Source organism: Psammomys obesus, unplaced genomic scaffold, assembly GCF_907164565.1.
Source record: "Psammomys obesus unplaced genomic scaffold, mPsaObe1.curated_primary_1811, whole genome shotgun sequence".
Taxonomy (NCBI): domain Eukaryota; kingdom Metazoa; phylum Chordata; class Mammalia; order Rodentia; family Muridae; genus Psammomys; species Psammomys obesus.
This window is the reverse complement of record NW_026596443.1, coordinates 5,031,098-5,047,409: the sequence shown is the minus strand read 5'-3', so window position 1 is coordinate 5,047,409 and position 16,312 is coordinate 5,031,098. Positions and strand designations below refer to the sequence as shown.

Genomic DNA, 16,312 nt, shown 5'->3' with positions numbered 1-16,312 from the left:
TTCTTTCTTTCTTTCTTTCTTTCTTTCTTTCTTTCTTTCTTTCTTTCTTTCTTCTTCAAGACTATTCTGGCTGTCCTGGACTCACTTTGTAGACCAGGCTGGCCTTGAACTCACAGAGATCCACCTGCCTCTGCCTCCTAGCAGGCACCACCATGCCCTGCTGGTGTGTGAATTCTTAAAGCACAGATTATGTCTTCCTTTTTATGTTTTATGTCTTCCTATTTGTTTTTTCCTATTTATTTCCTATTTCCTTTTATGTTTTCCTATTTGTTCCTCACCTTATCCACTCCAACTTTAAATACTGGTCCTTGGCAAGAAACTGATGGTCCAAAAACAAGAAACAGGCTCCTGTCTGCTTTAACCTACCTGTTTTATTTCAGTAGAATGTCTTCATGGTATTGTTTTTAAAAGCACAAACACAATGATCTGTGGCTTATAAGAAGCCTTGGAAAGGGAGAATGAGAAGGATGGTACAAAGTCCCATCCCTACCCAAAAAGCTATTTTCAACGTATACCTGCTTGGAAAGAGGAAAAAAAAAATCTGTTTTCTCCAAATGATTGACATTGGGTATATCAAGCATACTACAGGGCAGGCTCCATGTTCAGTAGCTGGCCAAGACAAAGTGGATTCTCTGTTCTTTTATGGGTTTGTTTTTTTTTTATTGTTTTGGTGTGGTATCTTGGTTTTTTGGTTTGGATTGGTTTGTTTTTGTTTTCATTTTTAGTTTTGGATTGGTTTGTAGTTTTGAAAGAGACGATAGAAGATACACGAACTTGATTGGGGAGGATGTAGGATGACTTGGAAAACAGAAAGGATATGACCAAATAAAAAACAAAACAAAACAAACCACAACACTCTACAGGACACAAAGTGAAATAACAGGTCAGCCAGTCTCTCAGCTACTCGTAGGGAAGGAGAAGGGGTAACAGAAGGCTTGATAACTTGAATGTGGAGTGGAGAAAGATCTATAAATATTCCTTCTTCCAGTTATTTGCCAGGTCCTCTGTCAGCACGAGAATGCGCACACTCCTAATAGTAACGGGCCGGCGTATGGGAAGCAGGGCCCCATAACAATGCGGGGCTTGTGTCCCTTTGCACCCCTGCCTAAAAGAACAGTAGAAATAGTTTCTCTGAGATAAGCCCCTCCTTTTATTATAGCAGATGACCAAGGCTTGTCGGGGGCACTCTCGCTAACCACTGGGAGAAGTTTGACTCTGTAATAGGACTGAAAGCTAATTGGTTCTCTCCCTGGGCTCCCCAAATGCTACCCTAAATATTACAGCATTAATGGCAGCAGGATTTTCTTTTAAAAAATAAGTTACTGTTTTTATCTTCCTCCTGGTAAGATGTAATTTTATGATATACAATATACATACATATATGTATATGTATGCTACATATATGACTATACTGCACACACACACACAAATAGCAGGACTTCTTATCTAGAGATAGAGAAGAATCCAACATCTTTTCCCAGCTATGTTATCTAGAGCAGCATGAAGTTGCAGTCTCACAAATTTCAAAATGTTATAAAATATCACAGGATCAATTATGGAAAGTAATACAACAGAATATCAGTGTAAAAACCTCTTCAGAGTGCCTTCAAATGAAAGCTCTAGTGCTGGGGATGGGTGGTGGTGAAATTTCAGTCAGTCCAGAGTCCTTACTGAGGGCCTGATTGGGGTGCAGATGAAGGGGGGGCGCACATGTGACCAAGGCCAGCCACAAGTGGCTGGTGGTTTCTCTGTACTTGGAAATGATCCTTTATTTTACAAGGACTAAAGGAGACAGTAGCTTACCCTGTGGGAGTGGCTACCTGAGACACACAAGGTAAAAGGAACAACCCCAGTGGAAGTGATTCAGGCATTTGTTCCTCCATTAAAAAAGCAGCAGAAAAGTTAGAAGATATTCTCAGTTGGAGACAAAGATGTGATGGCATGAACAGCATGGACTATAAAACAACAGGAAATTCAATATGATACACTGCTGAAGCAGACACTCAGTGTCACCTACTCCAGGAATTTCCAAGGACGGGGGTGGGGGTGGGGTGGAGATGGGACAGAACAGCCCATATTTTTAAAGTCACCTTCATGCTTCTGACCTAAAGGACTAGGGAAGGTTAGAGTTTTGTGCTCCAGTTTTCCTCGGCAATCACTAGGCAAACTCCTTTACAGCAACTATGTCTCTTGAGCTTTTGGATGTAAAACATAGGTGATTGTTCATCAGATGAAAACGAAGGAGAGCGACCTGGGAAACGTGTGTCTCTTAATGTCCACTCACCTTCCTCCATGGCCATGTCAAACCTCTTACTCTTTCTTTACTTCTTTAAAAGATGTATTTTTTAATCATTTTTAATTATGAGTATGTATGTCTGTGCTTAGGCGTGTGCACTGAGCACAGGTTCCCCAGAGAGGCCAGAGCTGGGTCCCCGGAGCTTTAGTCACAGGCGTTTGTGAGCCACCTGACTTGGTTTCTGGGAATCCAGTAAGAGCAGAACCTGCTCTGAGCCACTTAGCCATCTCTCCAGCCCCACTTTGCTCTTTTTTGGGAGGGACAAGATCTCACTATATAGCTCTGCCTGACCTGGAACTCGCTCTGCAGACCAGGCTGCTCTCAAACTCACAGATCTGCCTGTCTCTGCTTCCCAAATCCTGGGAATAAGGGCATGCTCTGTCCCAGTAAGTTTTCTTGCTGTATAAATAAGGTTCTTAAGCTGAAACCCATATTCTGCACCCATGTGTGGACTTGGAAGGCCTCCACGGCCCCACCTCCCAGAAGTTCTATACAGTGTTCTCCTGTGCAGTCAGTGTTGGACAGATCTCAAAGTACAGATTTTGGGTTTCCCTGAAGAGAGAGTTAAATAATCAAAGTTTTATATCACATTTTAAACAATGAATGGAGGCAGATTACCACTGTAGACTGATAAATTTGAAGTAAGATGCTGATAGCATATGAGGGTGTAATAAACCTGAGGAGCAGCCTGCACTTTGCTCTGAAACCACCCTGAGCTGAACTGCAGAGTCTGCTCTGGGCGCAGCAACACACCTGCGGCTGGGTCAGCAGGACACAGCGTCCCACCCGCAGCCGACCCCACGGCAGAGGGTAAAGAACCTACCTACTGCCTCCACCCATCCCCACCCTGACCCTCCCAACGCCACATGGCATTCTGGAGACTTGACAATTGCCACTGTCAACTAACCCACTGGGTGCTGGGCCATGCAAGTGGTTTCCACCAAGGCGGGGGTTGTGCAAAGCTTGTTAATCCTTTTATCCCAGAGCCCTACACTTCGACCCGCCAATCAAAAAGAGCCTCTTGGGCCTGCCTTCATAGTAAAGCATTTGCCTAGGGTCTGTGGTTCAAATCCTAATTCTGAAACCACAAATGGGATTCTTAATGATGTCCAGTTTTTCTGTCACCCAGCTCCATGGTAGCTTCAGCCTGCCCCACTGGGCTTCGGAAGTCGGGAGGGGAGAAGGACCTACTGAAGACAGGTGCTTTTCTACTGGGCCATGTCCCCAACCCCCTTTTCCCTCCTGAGCAGAACTTTCTAGCTGGATGCTTGCACCTATTGCTTCTCATTTGTTTATCGCTTTACATCCCCCATACCAGGGATGCTTCTGTTTAGCTCAGGTTGCCTTGAACTTGCTCTCTAGCCCAGGCTAGCCTGAAACTCAATTCTCCGGCCTTGGCCTTCTGAGTGCCAGGATTTATAGACATGCACTACCATGCCCAGTTTTGAAAGGGCTTTCGTAGAGACCGTCTCATCCTATGTATGTAATAAAACCACTTCACATGCCTTCCCTGAGAAGACAGGGCTTGATAATGGCTCTCATAGATGGAAGTACAGAAGCCATCCATTAATTCCTTGTTTTTACCCACGTCCAGTGTTTTGACCATGTTCACTGTGTTCCAGCCCTGTGGAAATCAAGTTGTCCAGCAGCTCTTATCTGTGTGTGTGTGTGTGTGTGTGTGTGTGTGTGTGTGTGTGTGTGTTAACTATCCCGAGTCTCACAGAATCGCTTTTTAAAAAAATAACTAGAGAGGTAGTGCACACTGTGTTTTAATCCTAGCACTTTAGGAGGCAGCCAAGCCACATATTAAGGCCTTGTCTCAAAACAGACAAAAACTAACCACATACTTTATTAATGTGAGTTAAATTAATTTTATTTAGAAAATTTTCATACCTCTCAGCACAATTGGGAGACAACCTGGATTTGGGGAAGGAGCAAGAAATACATCCTTGACCTCATCGTACCATCTGAAAATTGAGCAGGACGGTACCAATTCTGCCAACTTTAAAAGCATGTTCTGTGAGCCAAAGCTAAACTAATACATAAAGGCTTTGCTCTGGGTAGTCATTGTATCAACTGAGAAAGTGACTCCATTCCTGTAAGCAAAGCTCTAGGCCCTTAGAGTCTAGGGCATTTTCCTAATTAGTGTTTGGTGGGGGAGGGCCCAGCCCACTGTGGGTGGTGCTACCCTTGGGCTGATGGTGCTGGGTTCTATAAGAAAGCAGGCCAAGCGACCCATTGGGAGCAAGCCAGTAAGCAGCATCCTCCACGGACTCTGCATCAGCCCCTGCCTCTAAGTTCCTGTCCTGTTTGAATTCCTCAGCAATGGACTATGTTGTGAAAGTGTAATCTGAAAGCAGCTCTTTCCCCTGAGTTGCCTTTCCTTGTTGTGTTTTACCACAGCAATAGAAACTCTGAGACGTGTGTAATCCCAGCCCTTAAAGCATGCCCCGACAGACCAGCCAGTGTTACCTCTGCACATGAGGGACATGAGGACCCCCATCTGGGCACACCAGGGTTTTGGTTGGTACACATTACAGTAGAAGAAATGGACTCTCAAAAACACCTGAGATGGCAGCTTGATTCCCTCCACATTTAGATCGTAGATAGGTAGATATGTGAAAGAAATGCATCTCTGTCATTGAATAATGACAGAGGGTGAGATGGGGCATGTATGGAGTCCTCATTATGACACAGCACTTTCCATTTTCATCTTCACAGTAATCCTGACTACTCTTGACACAAAAGGAAATTGGCATTTAGAGGATTTGTAGCAGAATTTGTAGCAGAATCATAAAAACAAACAAACAAAAGAAAAAGCACTTAGGCTGGAGAGATGGTTGAGAGCACTGGCTGCTCTTCTACCTGGGTTCAGTTCCCAGCACCCACATGGCAGCTCACAACTGTGTGTAACTCCAGTTCCCGGGAATCTGACGCCCTCGTACAGACATGCCTGCGGGCCAATGCACATAAGATGAAAATAAAATATTAAGTTATATATACATATAAAATCCAGGTGTGGTGGCTCATGCCTGTCATCCCAGCCTTCAGGAGGTAGAGTCAGGTAGATCTCTGTGAGTTCCAGGCCAGCCTGGTCTACAAAGTGGGTCCAGGACAGCCAAGGCTGCATGTGTGCATGTATGTATGAATGTATATGTTTTTGAGGCAGGGTCACCTGCAGCCCTGGCTGGCCTCATATGTGCTGTGTAGTCAAGGCCAGTCCTGGCATTCTAAGTGATAGTCACAGTCAAGAGTAGTAGCCTTGGTGATCTTTCTCTTGAGAGATACCATTGAAAAGGTAAAGCCAGCCATGTGGTGGGGGTGGTTCAAGCCTGTAATCCCAGCACTTGGGAGGCAGAGGCAGGCAGATCTTTCAGTTTGAGGCCAGCCTTGTCTACAAACCAAGTTCCAGGACAGCCCAGGCTACATAGAGAAACCCTGTCTTAAAAAAACAAGGGGAAAAAAAACAAAACAAAGCTGCAAAGCCAGGTGAGGTGGCACACACACGTGATCAATCCCTGCACTCAGGGAGGCAGAGGGAGAAAGGAGCAGGCAAAACCCCTTCTTAACACTCCCCTTCCCACAAAAAAAGTGCCAACAAGAATTGTAATTAACACTAGAGATCAATATGGCTACTGTTCCTTTACCTCCAGAAATCCCTCGGGCTGCCCTGCTAGTTTCTCTCTGTTTGGCAGGTTGCTAAGATGTATATTAACCTTTACATGTGTGAGCGTGGGTCATTTGGGATCATTCTACCAGGGTCTGTCAAGAACCATCCAGGCACCTGTAGCTCTAACAACCAAACTTCCACAGCTCCTGCAATGCTCGCCAGGACAATCTGATGGAGTGCCTTTCCCCAGCTCGCTGATTATGGATACTTAGTTTACATCCTGAAGTATCTGTCTGAATGAGAATAGGATTTTCCAGAAGCAGCAGAACAGAGGCTGAGCATCTGTGTCTGAGTGCTCATTGACGGGGACCTCCTTGCCTATTGGTCCTCTTCTCTGGAAAATTATGCAAAACCAAAACGGTAGCAAACAACGCACGCTTTTGTTTTTCAATTGCAGGTTGATGACCAAATGAAGCTGCTTCAGAACTGCTGGAGTGAGCTGTTGATCCTCGATCACATTTACCGGCAAGTGGTCCATGGGAAGGAAGGGTCCATCTTCCTGGTTACCGGGCAACAAGTGAGTATCCAGGCCAAAACAAAAGAAGAAAAAAAAAAAAAAACCTCGTTATTAAGCACGTTCCGAGTGGCGGGAATTTTACTAGGTCAGAAGCACTCTTGTGCTTTGAGAGGCAGAGACTAGCTGCCCCTAATTGAGAAATGATGACTCTGGGCTCCTCAGTTCCTGCTCTGATTGGAATAGAGCTTTCTTGCTGCCAGTCTACAGGACGGGGAGTCTTGTACAAGGGTCAGAACAACAGATAAATCAAAGTCAGCAGTTAGGACTGGTGGGGTTTTTTTCCCCTTCAGCTTCTGCATGAACAGGCCGTATTTGTATGTTAGCCAGCCATTTTAGTTCTTTTATAAACTGTAGAGTGGATGGTAATGGTGGTGATGATTGTGCTATAGACAAAACTCGGGGTCTCGCGTATGTTAGGTATGTCCTCGCCAAGCAGCCCCAGAATCTTTACTGCTTTGGAATGCTGTCAGTGGAATGGCTGGCACAGAGGCAAACACAGGAGAAGGGATAGGAGTTCCAATTTTCAAGAGCCAGTCAGTTATTTACAAAGAAAACAGAAAAATTCCCCTGAAGTTGGACTTGCTTCCAAAATGATAATTGTCACATCTACAAACATTTACTGGGTTCCCTGCTATGTGCTGATCACTATTAAGAGGCACTAGTATATATCAGAAAGTAAAACAGGAAATACTTCCTGTCTTTTTGGAACTTAATGTTGAAGCATGAGGTTGACAATAATAACCTAATTCACCAACCTGTGGTATATTGGAGCAAAGGAATAATAAATTGGGCCCAGCCAGAAGAGGAATGAGCACATATTCCTGAAAATGTGTGTCAGTGGGACGTAGGGATGACAGCATTTGATAGGCTTGCTGAGAAGGTGGCATTTGAACAGCACGTGGGAAAGCAGACACTGCAGTGTAGACATGTTGGGAAAGAGAGGACACATACAGCAGGCTTAATCCCAACTCCTTGGGGTTGGTACAAATTCTTCTGCTTTTGTACTCTTCTTCCCTACAAATAGTGGATTGATTGGTAATACAATGCTGCCCTGTGGGTTCTTTATCACTCGGTCACGTCTATTCAGGGCACCACCACACCGTTCAGCCAGGGTGACTCTGGCACGCAGGCACTGTGATCTTTTACGTCCAGCCATAAACGTTTATGTGCTGTGAAACCACAGCAGTGCATATTTGAAAATGAAAGGCTGTCTCCACACTATTTGCTGTATTATTAATAAATCACATTTCCCAATCAAATTAAAAGCAAGCACCATTTCAGAGCTTTTGCCGACTGGATCAATTCTACCGTCTCCATCACTATCTGGTCTTTGCTTTCAGGGAGAGAAAAAGAATTTCTAGATGAGAAAGTCTTCCTGCGCTTCCAAATTTTATTTGGTGTTTTCATTCTGTGACCCAAGTCTTTGGCAGGCGCATCCCCATTTTTGAGTCTGATCACAGGGCATATCTGAGCATCCCACCGTTGACCAGCTAGAGGCTGCATTAGAAGTAAAAGACACAGCTCATGAATTAATTGAATCTCATTTCCTTAAATGAAATGGGATTGTGCCATTTCATCCCAGCTCTTTAGAAATATTCCTTTTTCCTAGTTTATTTTGTCTTGCGTACTGGCCTAGAGTAATAGTAATTACTGTTTGAAAAGCAGAGAAAGTACACCTCTTGTCTCTGGTTTTTAAAAGCAAGTGCAGTCACAGAATAAATGGTGTTATCCCTGTTGTCAGTTGCTGCCACTCTGGACGGTGCATGAGAATGGAAGGAGGGAACTCCCTAGCCTTTTCCTCACACCTTTCCTGCAGTACAGATGTTCCCAGCTTCCCCCATGTGGACAGCCTGATGATGACTCTCATAACTAAACAGTCTAATTTGTGGAACTATGGGAGAAGGCTTTTATCTTCTGTCATGGAGCAAGCAAGAGAAGCATTACTCCCTTGCTCCCCATTTCAGGCTCCTGAGGCTACAGGGAAAGAGCCACACAGGAAGACTTCCAGAGCTCATGAGCTTTCCAACTGCATGAGAAAATTGGGAAGGGTGATTGTGGACTGGGGGAATAAAACCTAGAGCCTCACACATGGTCTACCATTGAGCTCTATTTGCACGCCTTGAAAGGATGCTTGGAATCCAGTTGATATGTGTGTGCCTCTAGCACCTGCTGTACACTGAGAATGGTGGCCGTGTGGAAAGGAGTAGTGACTGTACATAGTGAGATCCCTTGTATCTCTAGCCTAAAACTTGAGGAAAACAACTTAGCTAAGAGCCAGGCGAAAAGCAATATCCCTCACCACTTTCCTAGTTTCATCCACACTCCATCAATTATCCAGCTTCCTCTCATGGATCTGGGCAAACAGAATGACTTTCCAGCCACCAATCTCCTTTATTGTCCACTTTCTAATCCAGTAGCCCGGGGAGACAAGTACTTTCTTCTTAGAATGATAAATACTCTCCTGATATCAGAAGTGGGAGGACTAGAACAATAATAATTAATTTGATGCATACCAACATTAATGAGACAGCTCATGCAATGATGAAAACGGGAAGGATATATTGAGTCTAAGAGCCAAGCACTATTTTAGAGAAAACAAGTATATTAGAATAACTTTCTTCCCCATTATGTCCCCATTATGGGGACAGCTTTAGGTATAAAGGTATGTGTATTTTCTATAGGGGTAGATGGATTTTTGAGAAAGAGTTGACTATGTAGCCCAGGCTGGCCTTAAACTCATGATCCCCCTGTTTCAAGCTCCTTACTACTCAGATTTCAAGCATGTGTCAACACACCCAGCTAGGTTGCAATTTGACTGTTAATACCAAGTTCTTGACTTTGGTTTGGAAATGGTAAGAGTACACACACATATATGTGTCTATATGTATATCTGTGTATGTCAGAATAGCCATTTTTAGAATTTACAAGCTACATGATCTTGAGCACGTTTCCTAGCCTGTTTGTGGGGACCATTGTGGTACCCAAATGAGAAAATGGCAATGGAAATGACAGGAAGGAGTTGTGTAATGCTGGAACCAAAAGTAAGTCTCTAAACAAGGCTGACACTGAGACATAGTCACCTATGTCCCATAGATTGTCTAAAGTGTGAACTTTCACACCAAGATGTTTCCATGATGAATTGTGTCAAAGTCATGCTAATGTCCTCAGAAAGAAACTAAGCATGCAGAACTCCCCTAAGGCTTCATTAATACGTGAAGGAGATGCTTTTTCATTTGGGTAAAAGGTACTTCTGGCAGAGTAATAAGTGGAGGGCAATCAAAGATGTGAAAGGAGAATTATTAGACATCGCCCTGCAGTGAATAGTGATAAGAGAGGCCCTTCCTCCCTCTGCTTGATAGTGGCAGCCACTGTCCTTTGATGTGCTCTGCACTGCGCAGTGCTGCAGGCAGGCCCCACAGCACAGTCGGGCGTACTGTAGGAACTTCCAGAAGAGGAAGTGTGCTCAGGACCTGGAAGCTGAAGCCAGCCCTCTCCTCCCCAAGCTGCTAAGACACATACCAAGGCCAAAGTCCTGACATAAAGAGAATCCTAGACAGTGATTTCCTTTTCCCTTGAAACATGTGTGGTGGCCATCCACACCTCTGTGGCAGCCTTATGGCCAACTGAGGGCTGCAAGGCCCAGCTGCTCTGGGGCCCAGTGTTCTTGCCTTCCCACACTATATGTGGAGTGCCACAGTGAACCAGTGAAACTGTTGGCAGCAAAGGCGGAAGCAAAGGCCACATTGAGTTTTAAAAATGAGGCGTGGTCTGTGGATGCAACTTGGTGGGCAGTGTTTGCCTAACAACGTGTGAGGCCCTAGGCACAATCCACAGCATCACCAAGAAGGGAAACTGGGAAGGAAGGAGGAACAGGAGGAAGACAAAGTTACCCCAAAAGGGGGGTAACGGTGTCCCCAGGTTAAACTTATATTTTCTGTTTTCTTTCTTTCCTTCTTTTTTTTTTTTTACACACAGGGTCGCACACCCTGGCTGGTTTGGTGCTTGCTGTGTAGACCAGTAGACCAGGCTGGTCTGGAATCCACAGAGGTCCACCTGCCTCTGCCCCCTGAGTGCTAGGTTTAAAAGTGTGCACCACCATGTCCAACTACGAGTGCGTTTTTATCCAGCACTGACATAAGTGCAGATTAAATAACTCTGGGGCAAAAAGGAAAGGCTGGTTTTCACTAATATTCAGTACATCAAAGCAATTTATCTAGCTGGTAGCTTATATTTTTAGCAGTTTCCTTTTTTTTTATCCAGTATTTCTTAAAGCTATACATATACATCTATGCACATACACCTGTGCATGTGTCAAATAACAGAGTTCTGTGACACGAGGTTAGCTTCCAATATTTGCATATTGTACCTAAATTATCAGCCACCGTGACATCGTCCTAAGGGAAAGATGTACTGTGAACCTTCTATTATTGTACACCGTATTAAAATGACAAGAATCTTAACAATAACCAAGTCATCAAAATTTTGGACATTAGAACTAAAAGCAATTTAGCTTAAATTATCTTTGTATCTTCGTGATGAATGAAATTTACCCAAAGGGGACACTGGCTTAGAGCATCTCTTCAGACTCTCCCCTGAATTTAATGGTGTAAAGATTACATGTAAGAGAGCAATCAATTAATTTTACTAAGTACATAAAAGACAAGGCCAGCTGCTCCCGAAATGAGCACAAACTCAGCATCCAACAATGAAAATATAATTATATTTGCAATAAAATATAAGGAAGTTGCAGGTCTGTGATTAATCAGAAATGAATCATCCGCTCTGCTTCAGAGCTGCACAATTTGATAAATTATCCTTGGAAGAAATGTTGCCAGAGTCCCTTGTTTAATAAGCATGTTTGAGCTTTCAAATTAGCATGTAAATAAATGTACGGCTATAAAGGTGTTGAGATGCCAATTGATGTCTTGAGGTCTATCTTACTAAAGGTCTCTTCACTAACTAAATATCCTGGGAAGCAACTGAGATTCCTTTAGTATAGTGTGTTATGTGTTCAAGTAGAAATTCTGCTATGTAGGCCTGTTGGATGTTCACACACACACACACCTAATTTAATTAGCCTCGTCTTAATAGTAAAATTGACTAAGACCAGGCATTTGTATTTCACTTTAATATAGCCCCTGGATCAGGGCTGAGTCAATGACTTTTACTACAGGGCACTTGCTTGTGTTAAGCGGCAACCGCAGTGTCTGCAGTTAGCTTTAAGCTTGAATTAGAACTGTGAGAGGCACCTCTTCTAGCTTAACTGCCTTATTTAAAGGTGATTACGCTAAGGGGTGAAGATGGTGTCCCACTATCTCAACAGTCTTTGTAAGCGTCAGTATTTAACCCATGTCTGTCTTGTCCCCAGTTTCATTGTTGTGTCATTGGGCCTTCCTGCTGTCATTCAGCCACCTAGCCCATTTTCCCCTGTACAATTTCTATTAAATGCTGAATATATACATATACATATACACACACACATATATATATATATATATACATATATATGATAGACCAATTTGAAATATACAATTCATTTATGTTTCATATACACTTTTATATACATACCCAGAGAGAATTTTTCTAGTACTTTTCAGTGAGCCCATGTAACTCAGAACTTGTCACTTTCAGTGCCGTGTTGGCACTGAGACAGTTTCAGAGCTGAGAGAATTTCGTGTGTCAAGTTGTGTTGTTTCTGTTCTTTTGAGCCCAAGTCTCATGTACCACAGACCGGTCTCAGTTTTGCTAAGTAACCAGTGCTGGCCTTGAACTACTACTGTTCTTCTGCCTCAGGCTTCAAATGATTGCTGAGGCTTTAAGGCTATGAACCACCAGACTTGATGAAGAGCACCCATCCTAGGATGCTCAACCTGCGCTATGCTAGCAGCAAATGCACTCACATTCATTTTTGGTTGACTGTTGAGATTTGCAGTCATACTAAGTCATGCTAAGTATGCTTGGTTGGCCTAGAACTTACTGTATAGTTCAGCCAGACCCCAAGCAATCCTCCTGTCTCTGCTTTCCCAGTTGTGCAGGTTAGTTTGACACAAACTAGACACACCTCTGAAGAAAGGGACCCAGCAATTGAGAAATTGATTAACCCATAGCTGAGTCTGTGGGAGCATTTCCTTGATTACTAACTGATACAGAAGAGCCCCGCTCCCTGTGGGCGGAGCCACCCCTGACCAGGTGGTGCTACTTGTATAAGCAATCTGAGTGAGCCAGTTGCAGTGTCCCTCCACAGTCTCTGCCCTGGCTTCCTTCCAGAGTGGACTGCCACCTGTAAGCCAAATTAACCCTTTCCTCTCCTAGGGTGTGAGTGGTGGGATTACAAGTGTCCGTGCTATCACGCCCAGCCTTTGAAGCAAGAGCTTCCTTGATATAGAAAGCTCCCTTAAGAAAAGTAGCAAAATGATGGCCGCATGTCACTGTGCCAGCCTGATGAGTCCCTGCTGTGCACTGCACTGTTCCCCTTGTTTCTCTCCCACCCCAGGGTTCAAGCTGCCTGCAGACTGACCATTCCGAACATTCTCAGAATCTGAACGTGCTCCTAGAGTGCTTGACAATTAAATTGCATGGGCAGGTGCCAGCCAAAGGGCGGGTGCAAAGCAGAGGGTGGCACAGGGCTTGAAGCAGGAGCTTCGCCGGATGGCACGTCAGTGGTGGCTTTTTCATGCGTAGCTGACTCTCCGTAAGCCGACTGACACCTTTCGGGGGGGCTCATCTTTCCACTGACTCATAATTTTCCCCCTCTTGAAAAAGATTTCTTTACACCCAGTATTCTCTAGTTAGAGCTGAAAATTCAACTCATCATATTTACACAATAAAAAAAAATCCATTCTGCCTTGTTTTTAATTGCAAATTCTACTCAAGGGACTAGTTCTCATTCGAAGGAGGCGGCCCGGTGCCTTCTCCTAGCGAAGCAAGTGCAGTCAATTATGGTAATGAAATGTCAATAAATATAAAAATTTAATACAGTCTGCTCTGGCTGAGTGGCAGATGAGGACTTGCCTCCCAGACAAATTTGCTGCTCCTGCAAAAATTAAATGCACCTAAAAGAGCGTCTGGTTGCCTGAGAATTCTCCAGAAAAACAAGGCTGGGAGTGCCAGGTACCAAGTGTGACTTCCCAGGCCGAGAACGTAGAAGCAAAGCCAGCACTGTCAAGGGCAGACACCCTAACATCTTAACTTGTTATTATAAATCGAATGTCTTATGTCCCCACGAATAACAAAGACAGGTGCCTCTCAGTGCGTCTTACAAAGTGAAAATGGACATAAGACTTCTGGGGTTCATTTTCCAAACCAAAAATTTATTCTGCATAAAAATTAGGACATGTGTCAAGGGGTGGGAAGAAAGGTGGAAATCAATTCGATAGGATCTAATCTCAAACTAACAGCCTCACGTCAGCCTCTAAGGAGGGGCAAAGCTACTAAGTAGTTGTAGAATGGAGTGTAGTGACGCCGGGAAGGCTGAAGCAGGGGACACGGTGAGCTTGAGGCCAGCTTGCGCTACATAGTGAGTCTCTTATTTTAAAAGAGAGTCCTTTAGTCACCAGGCATAAATCATCTGCAAGCGAGTGGTCTTGAATCAGGATTGCATTAAGATATCTCACAATGCCAGTTAAGATGCATCTCAACCATTATTTTCCTCGTATTGGTTTATGCTGTTGGGCACATGTAGAATTATTATGTGGCTCATTTTTTGCGGGCAGCATATTTTTCTTTCAACTTATACTTCATAATTAAAACTAGTTACTTGCGTGAAAAGATTTTCACTGCAGGTGTAGGTACTTGGAAATTGTAGGCAAGAAGAACTAGTTGCCGTGAAGATCGTCATCACGGATTTTTATCAGAATAATTGTGATACATCTTACAGGAGGTGTCTCTAATTGCTTTCAAGAGCACAGCTCTTCCCAGTTAGAACTGGTCAGTTACTGTCAACCTGAGGCACCTGTGAGAAGGGGATCTCAATTGAGGAATGGCCTCCATCACACCGGCTGTATCCTCTGTGGTAGAAATCTACTGCAACCCACAATTGGAGCTTACTAACAAGCTCCAGGGGCTCTGTCCTGCTGGTCCTGTTGGCTGTCACTGCTGTGGTTCTGTGTTGCAGCTGGACTACTCCTCCATAGCCTCGCAAGCCGGAGCCACGCTCAGCAACCTCATGAATCATGCCCAGGAACTGGTGGTGAGGCTCCGCTCATTACAGATTGATCAGCGAGAGTTTGTGTGTCTGAAGTTCCTAGTGCTCTTCAGCTTAGGTAAGTGAAGTTCTTCTTCATAGTCATTCAAACAAAACTTATCTTCAAACACCCAACACTGACTGAGTATCTCGATGTTATGAAGATAATGAATTTTCTTCCAAGCAGTGAAATTGTTAGACATGAACATGCTTTCACTGTATTCCTATGTGATTCTTAGCCCTTTAGCAGATGGGTTGGGTGTAGATTTGGAGTATTGTCATTTCCTCCCTGATGGGCTGGTGAACAATGTGACAGAAGGCACAGTGGAGACATAGGAAAGAGTCACTTTGCAAGGTTGAGGCCATCTTTCTGCCATTTATATTTGTCTGCTGTCTAGCTTCTGCTGCTTTTGTCCTTCTAAAATGGGGGTGGTGGTTAAAAAAGCCTGCTCTTTACACCTCTACCAGGATTAGCTGGAGAATGTTTATAACAAGATGCACCATTCTGCAGTTTAAAGGATGGTGGTTGTCAAGGGGAAAGATGCTTCTTTAGCTAGGGTTTGGAGTAGAAAGATAACTAAGCAAGATAGATTAGCTAAATCAAGGTTCTCAGTGAGCGAGTTGAGAAAAATCACCTCTGCTTGGAATAAAAAAAGGATTAAGGAGATGGATTTTTATTGACTTCAAAGGCACAGATTTTTCTGCCTGTCCCTTACTTGATTTCTGTATTTTGTTGGCTTAACAAAGCCAACTTAAATAAACTTTTTTGCCAAGTCCATTCATTCCTCATTGGCAGAAGGCTGAGGGAGGCAACTTCCCTTGAACAAAAATAATGGGAGAAATCAGATTTACCAACATATGTTTTTTCTTTAGTCTTCAGTTATAAGATAGTTGTGAATCCATAGCCAAAGAAATAAAACAAGAAAATAAACTGCAAAGTGAAACAGATGTGCCTGACCTCCAACTTGGGGCCCTTGGTTTCAGAATTCCCCCTGACAGCACCACGCAACTGTTGCTAATAAAGGGATGGCTTGAAGCCTTAGAGCAGACTTAGTTTTTCTTGCGTAGTCAGTGTTGAAAATGAAACGAGCATTTTCGTGTTTTGGAAAAAGTGTGATGAATACAGCAAAAAGAAATGTCAGTGTAAATTTAAAAAGACAACAGTGTTCTATAAACGGAATGAGTGTTCAAAGGTTCTCTGAGCCAGGCGTGGGCTCAGAGTGGTTTCTGTGTTAACCACACAAACAGTGGAGCGCCACTCAAGGAAGACTGTGTCTGTTACGCAAGAACAGTGTGTGTGGATGGAGAAGCGTAAAATAGCACAGGCCTGCCTGCCGTGACCCCACAGGTTATCTGGCCTATGGCAAGATCTTGGTGTTGTCAACTGGTGGGAAATATGGGCACGCGTATGTGAGTGATTCACAGCCTGACCAGGCGGAATTTTGAAGGAGTAGAGCAAGAGTACATGTGAAGATGTACATGTTAAACATGAATTGTTTTAGTTTTCATGGATTAAAAGGCTTTTTTAGGTTTACTTATTTTATCTTACGTGGTTTGCCTGCAGCTGTGTTGTGCCCCACATGCATGGCTGGTCCCCAGGTCAGGAGAGGGCATCCAGTTCCCTGGAACTGGAGTTACAGATGGTTG

At 43.9% G+C, this 16,312-nt stretch overlaps 1 protein-coding gene across 6 annotated transcripts in view; it reads left to right on the top strand.

Annotated features, from left to right (window-relative positions):
- Window positions 1-16,312, top strand: part of Nr5a2 (nuclear receptor subfamily 5 group A member 2) — a 123,770-nt gene that overhangs the window by 63,368 nt on the left and 44,090 nt on the right. For all 6 annotated transcript variants that reach the window (XM_055598120.1, XM_055598117.1, XM_055598119.1 and 3 more), the window contains 2 exons: window positions 6,364-6,483; window positions 14,597-14,744. In XM_055598120.1, the coding sequence (XP_055454095.1) occupies window positions 6,364-6,483; window positions 14,597-14,744 (268 nt within the window). The remainder of the gene's footprint in view (window positions 1-6,363; window positions 6,484-14,596; window positions 14,745-16,312) is intronic.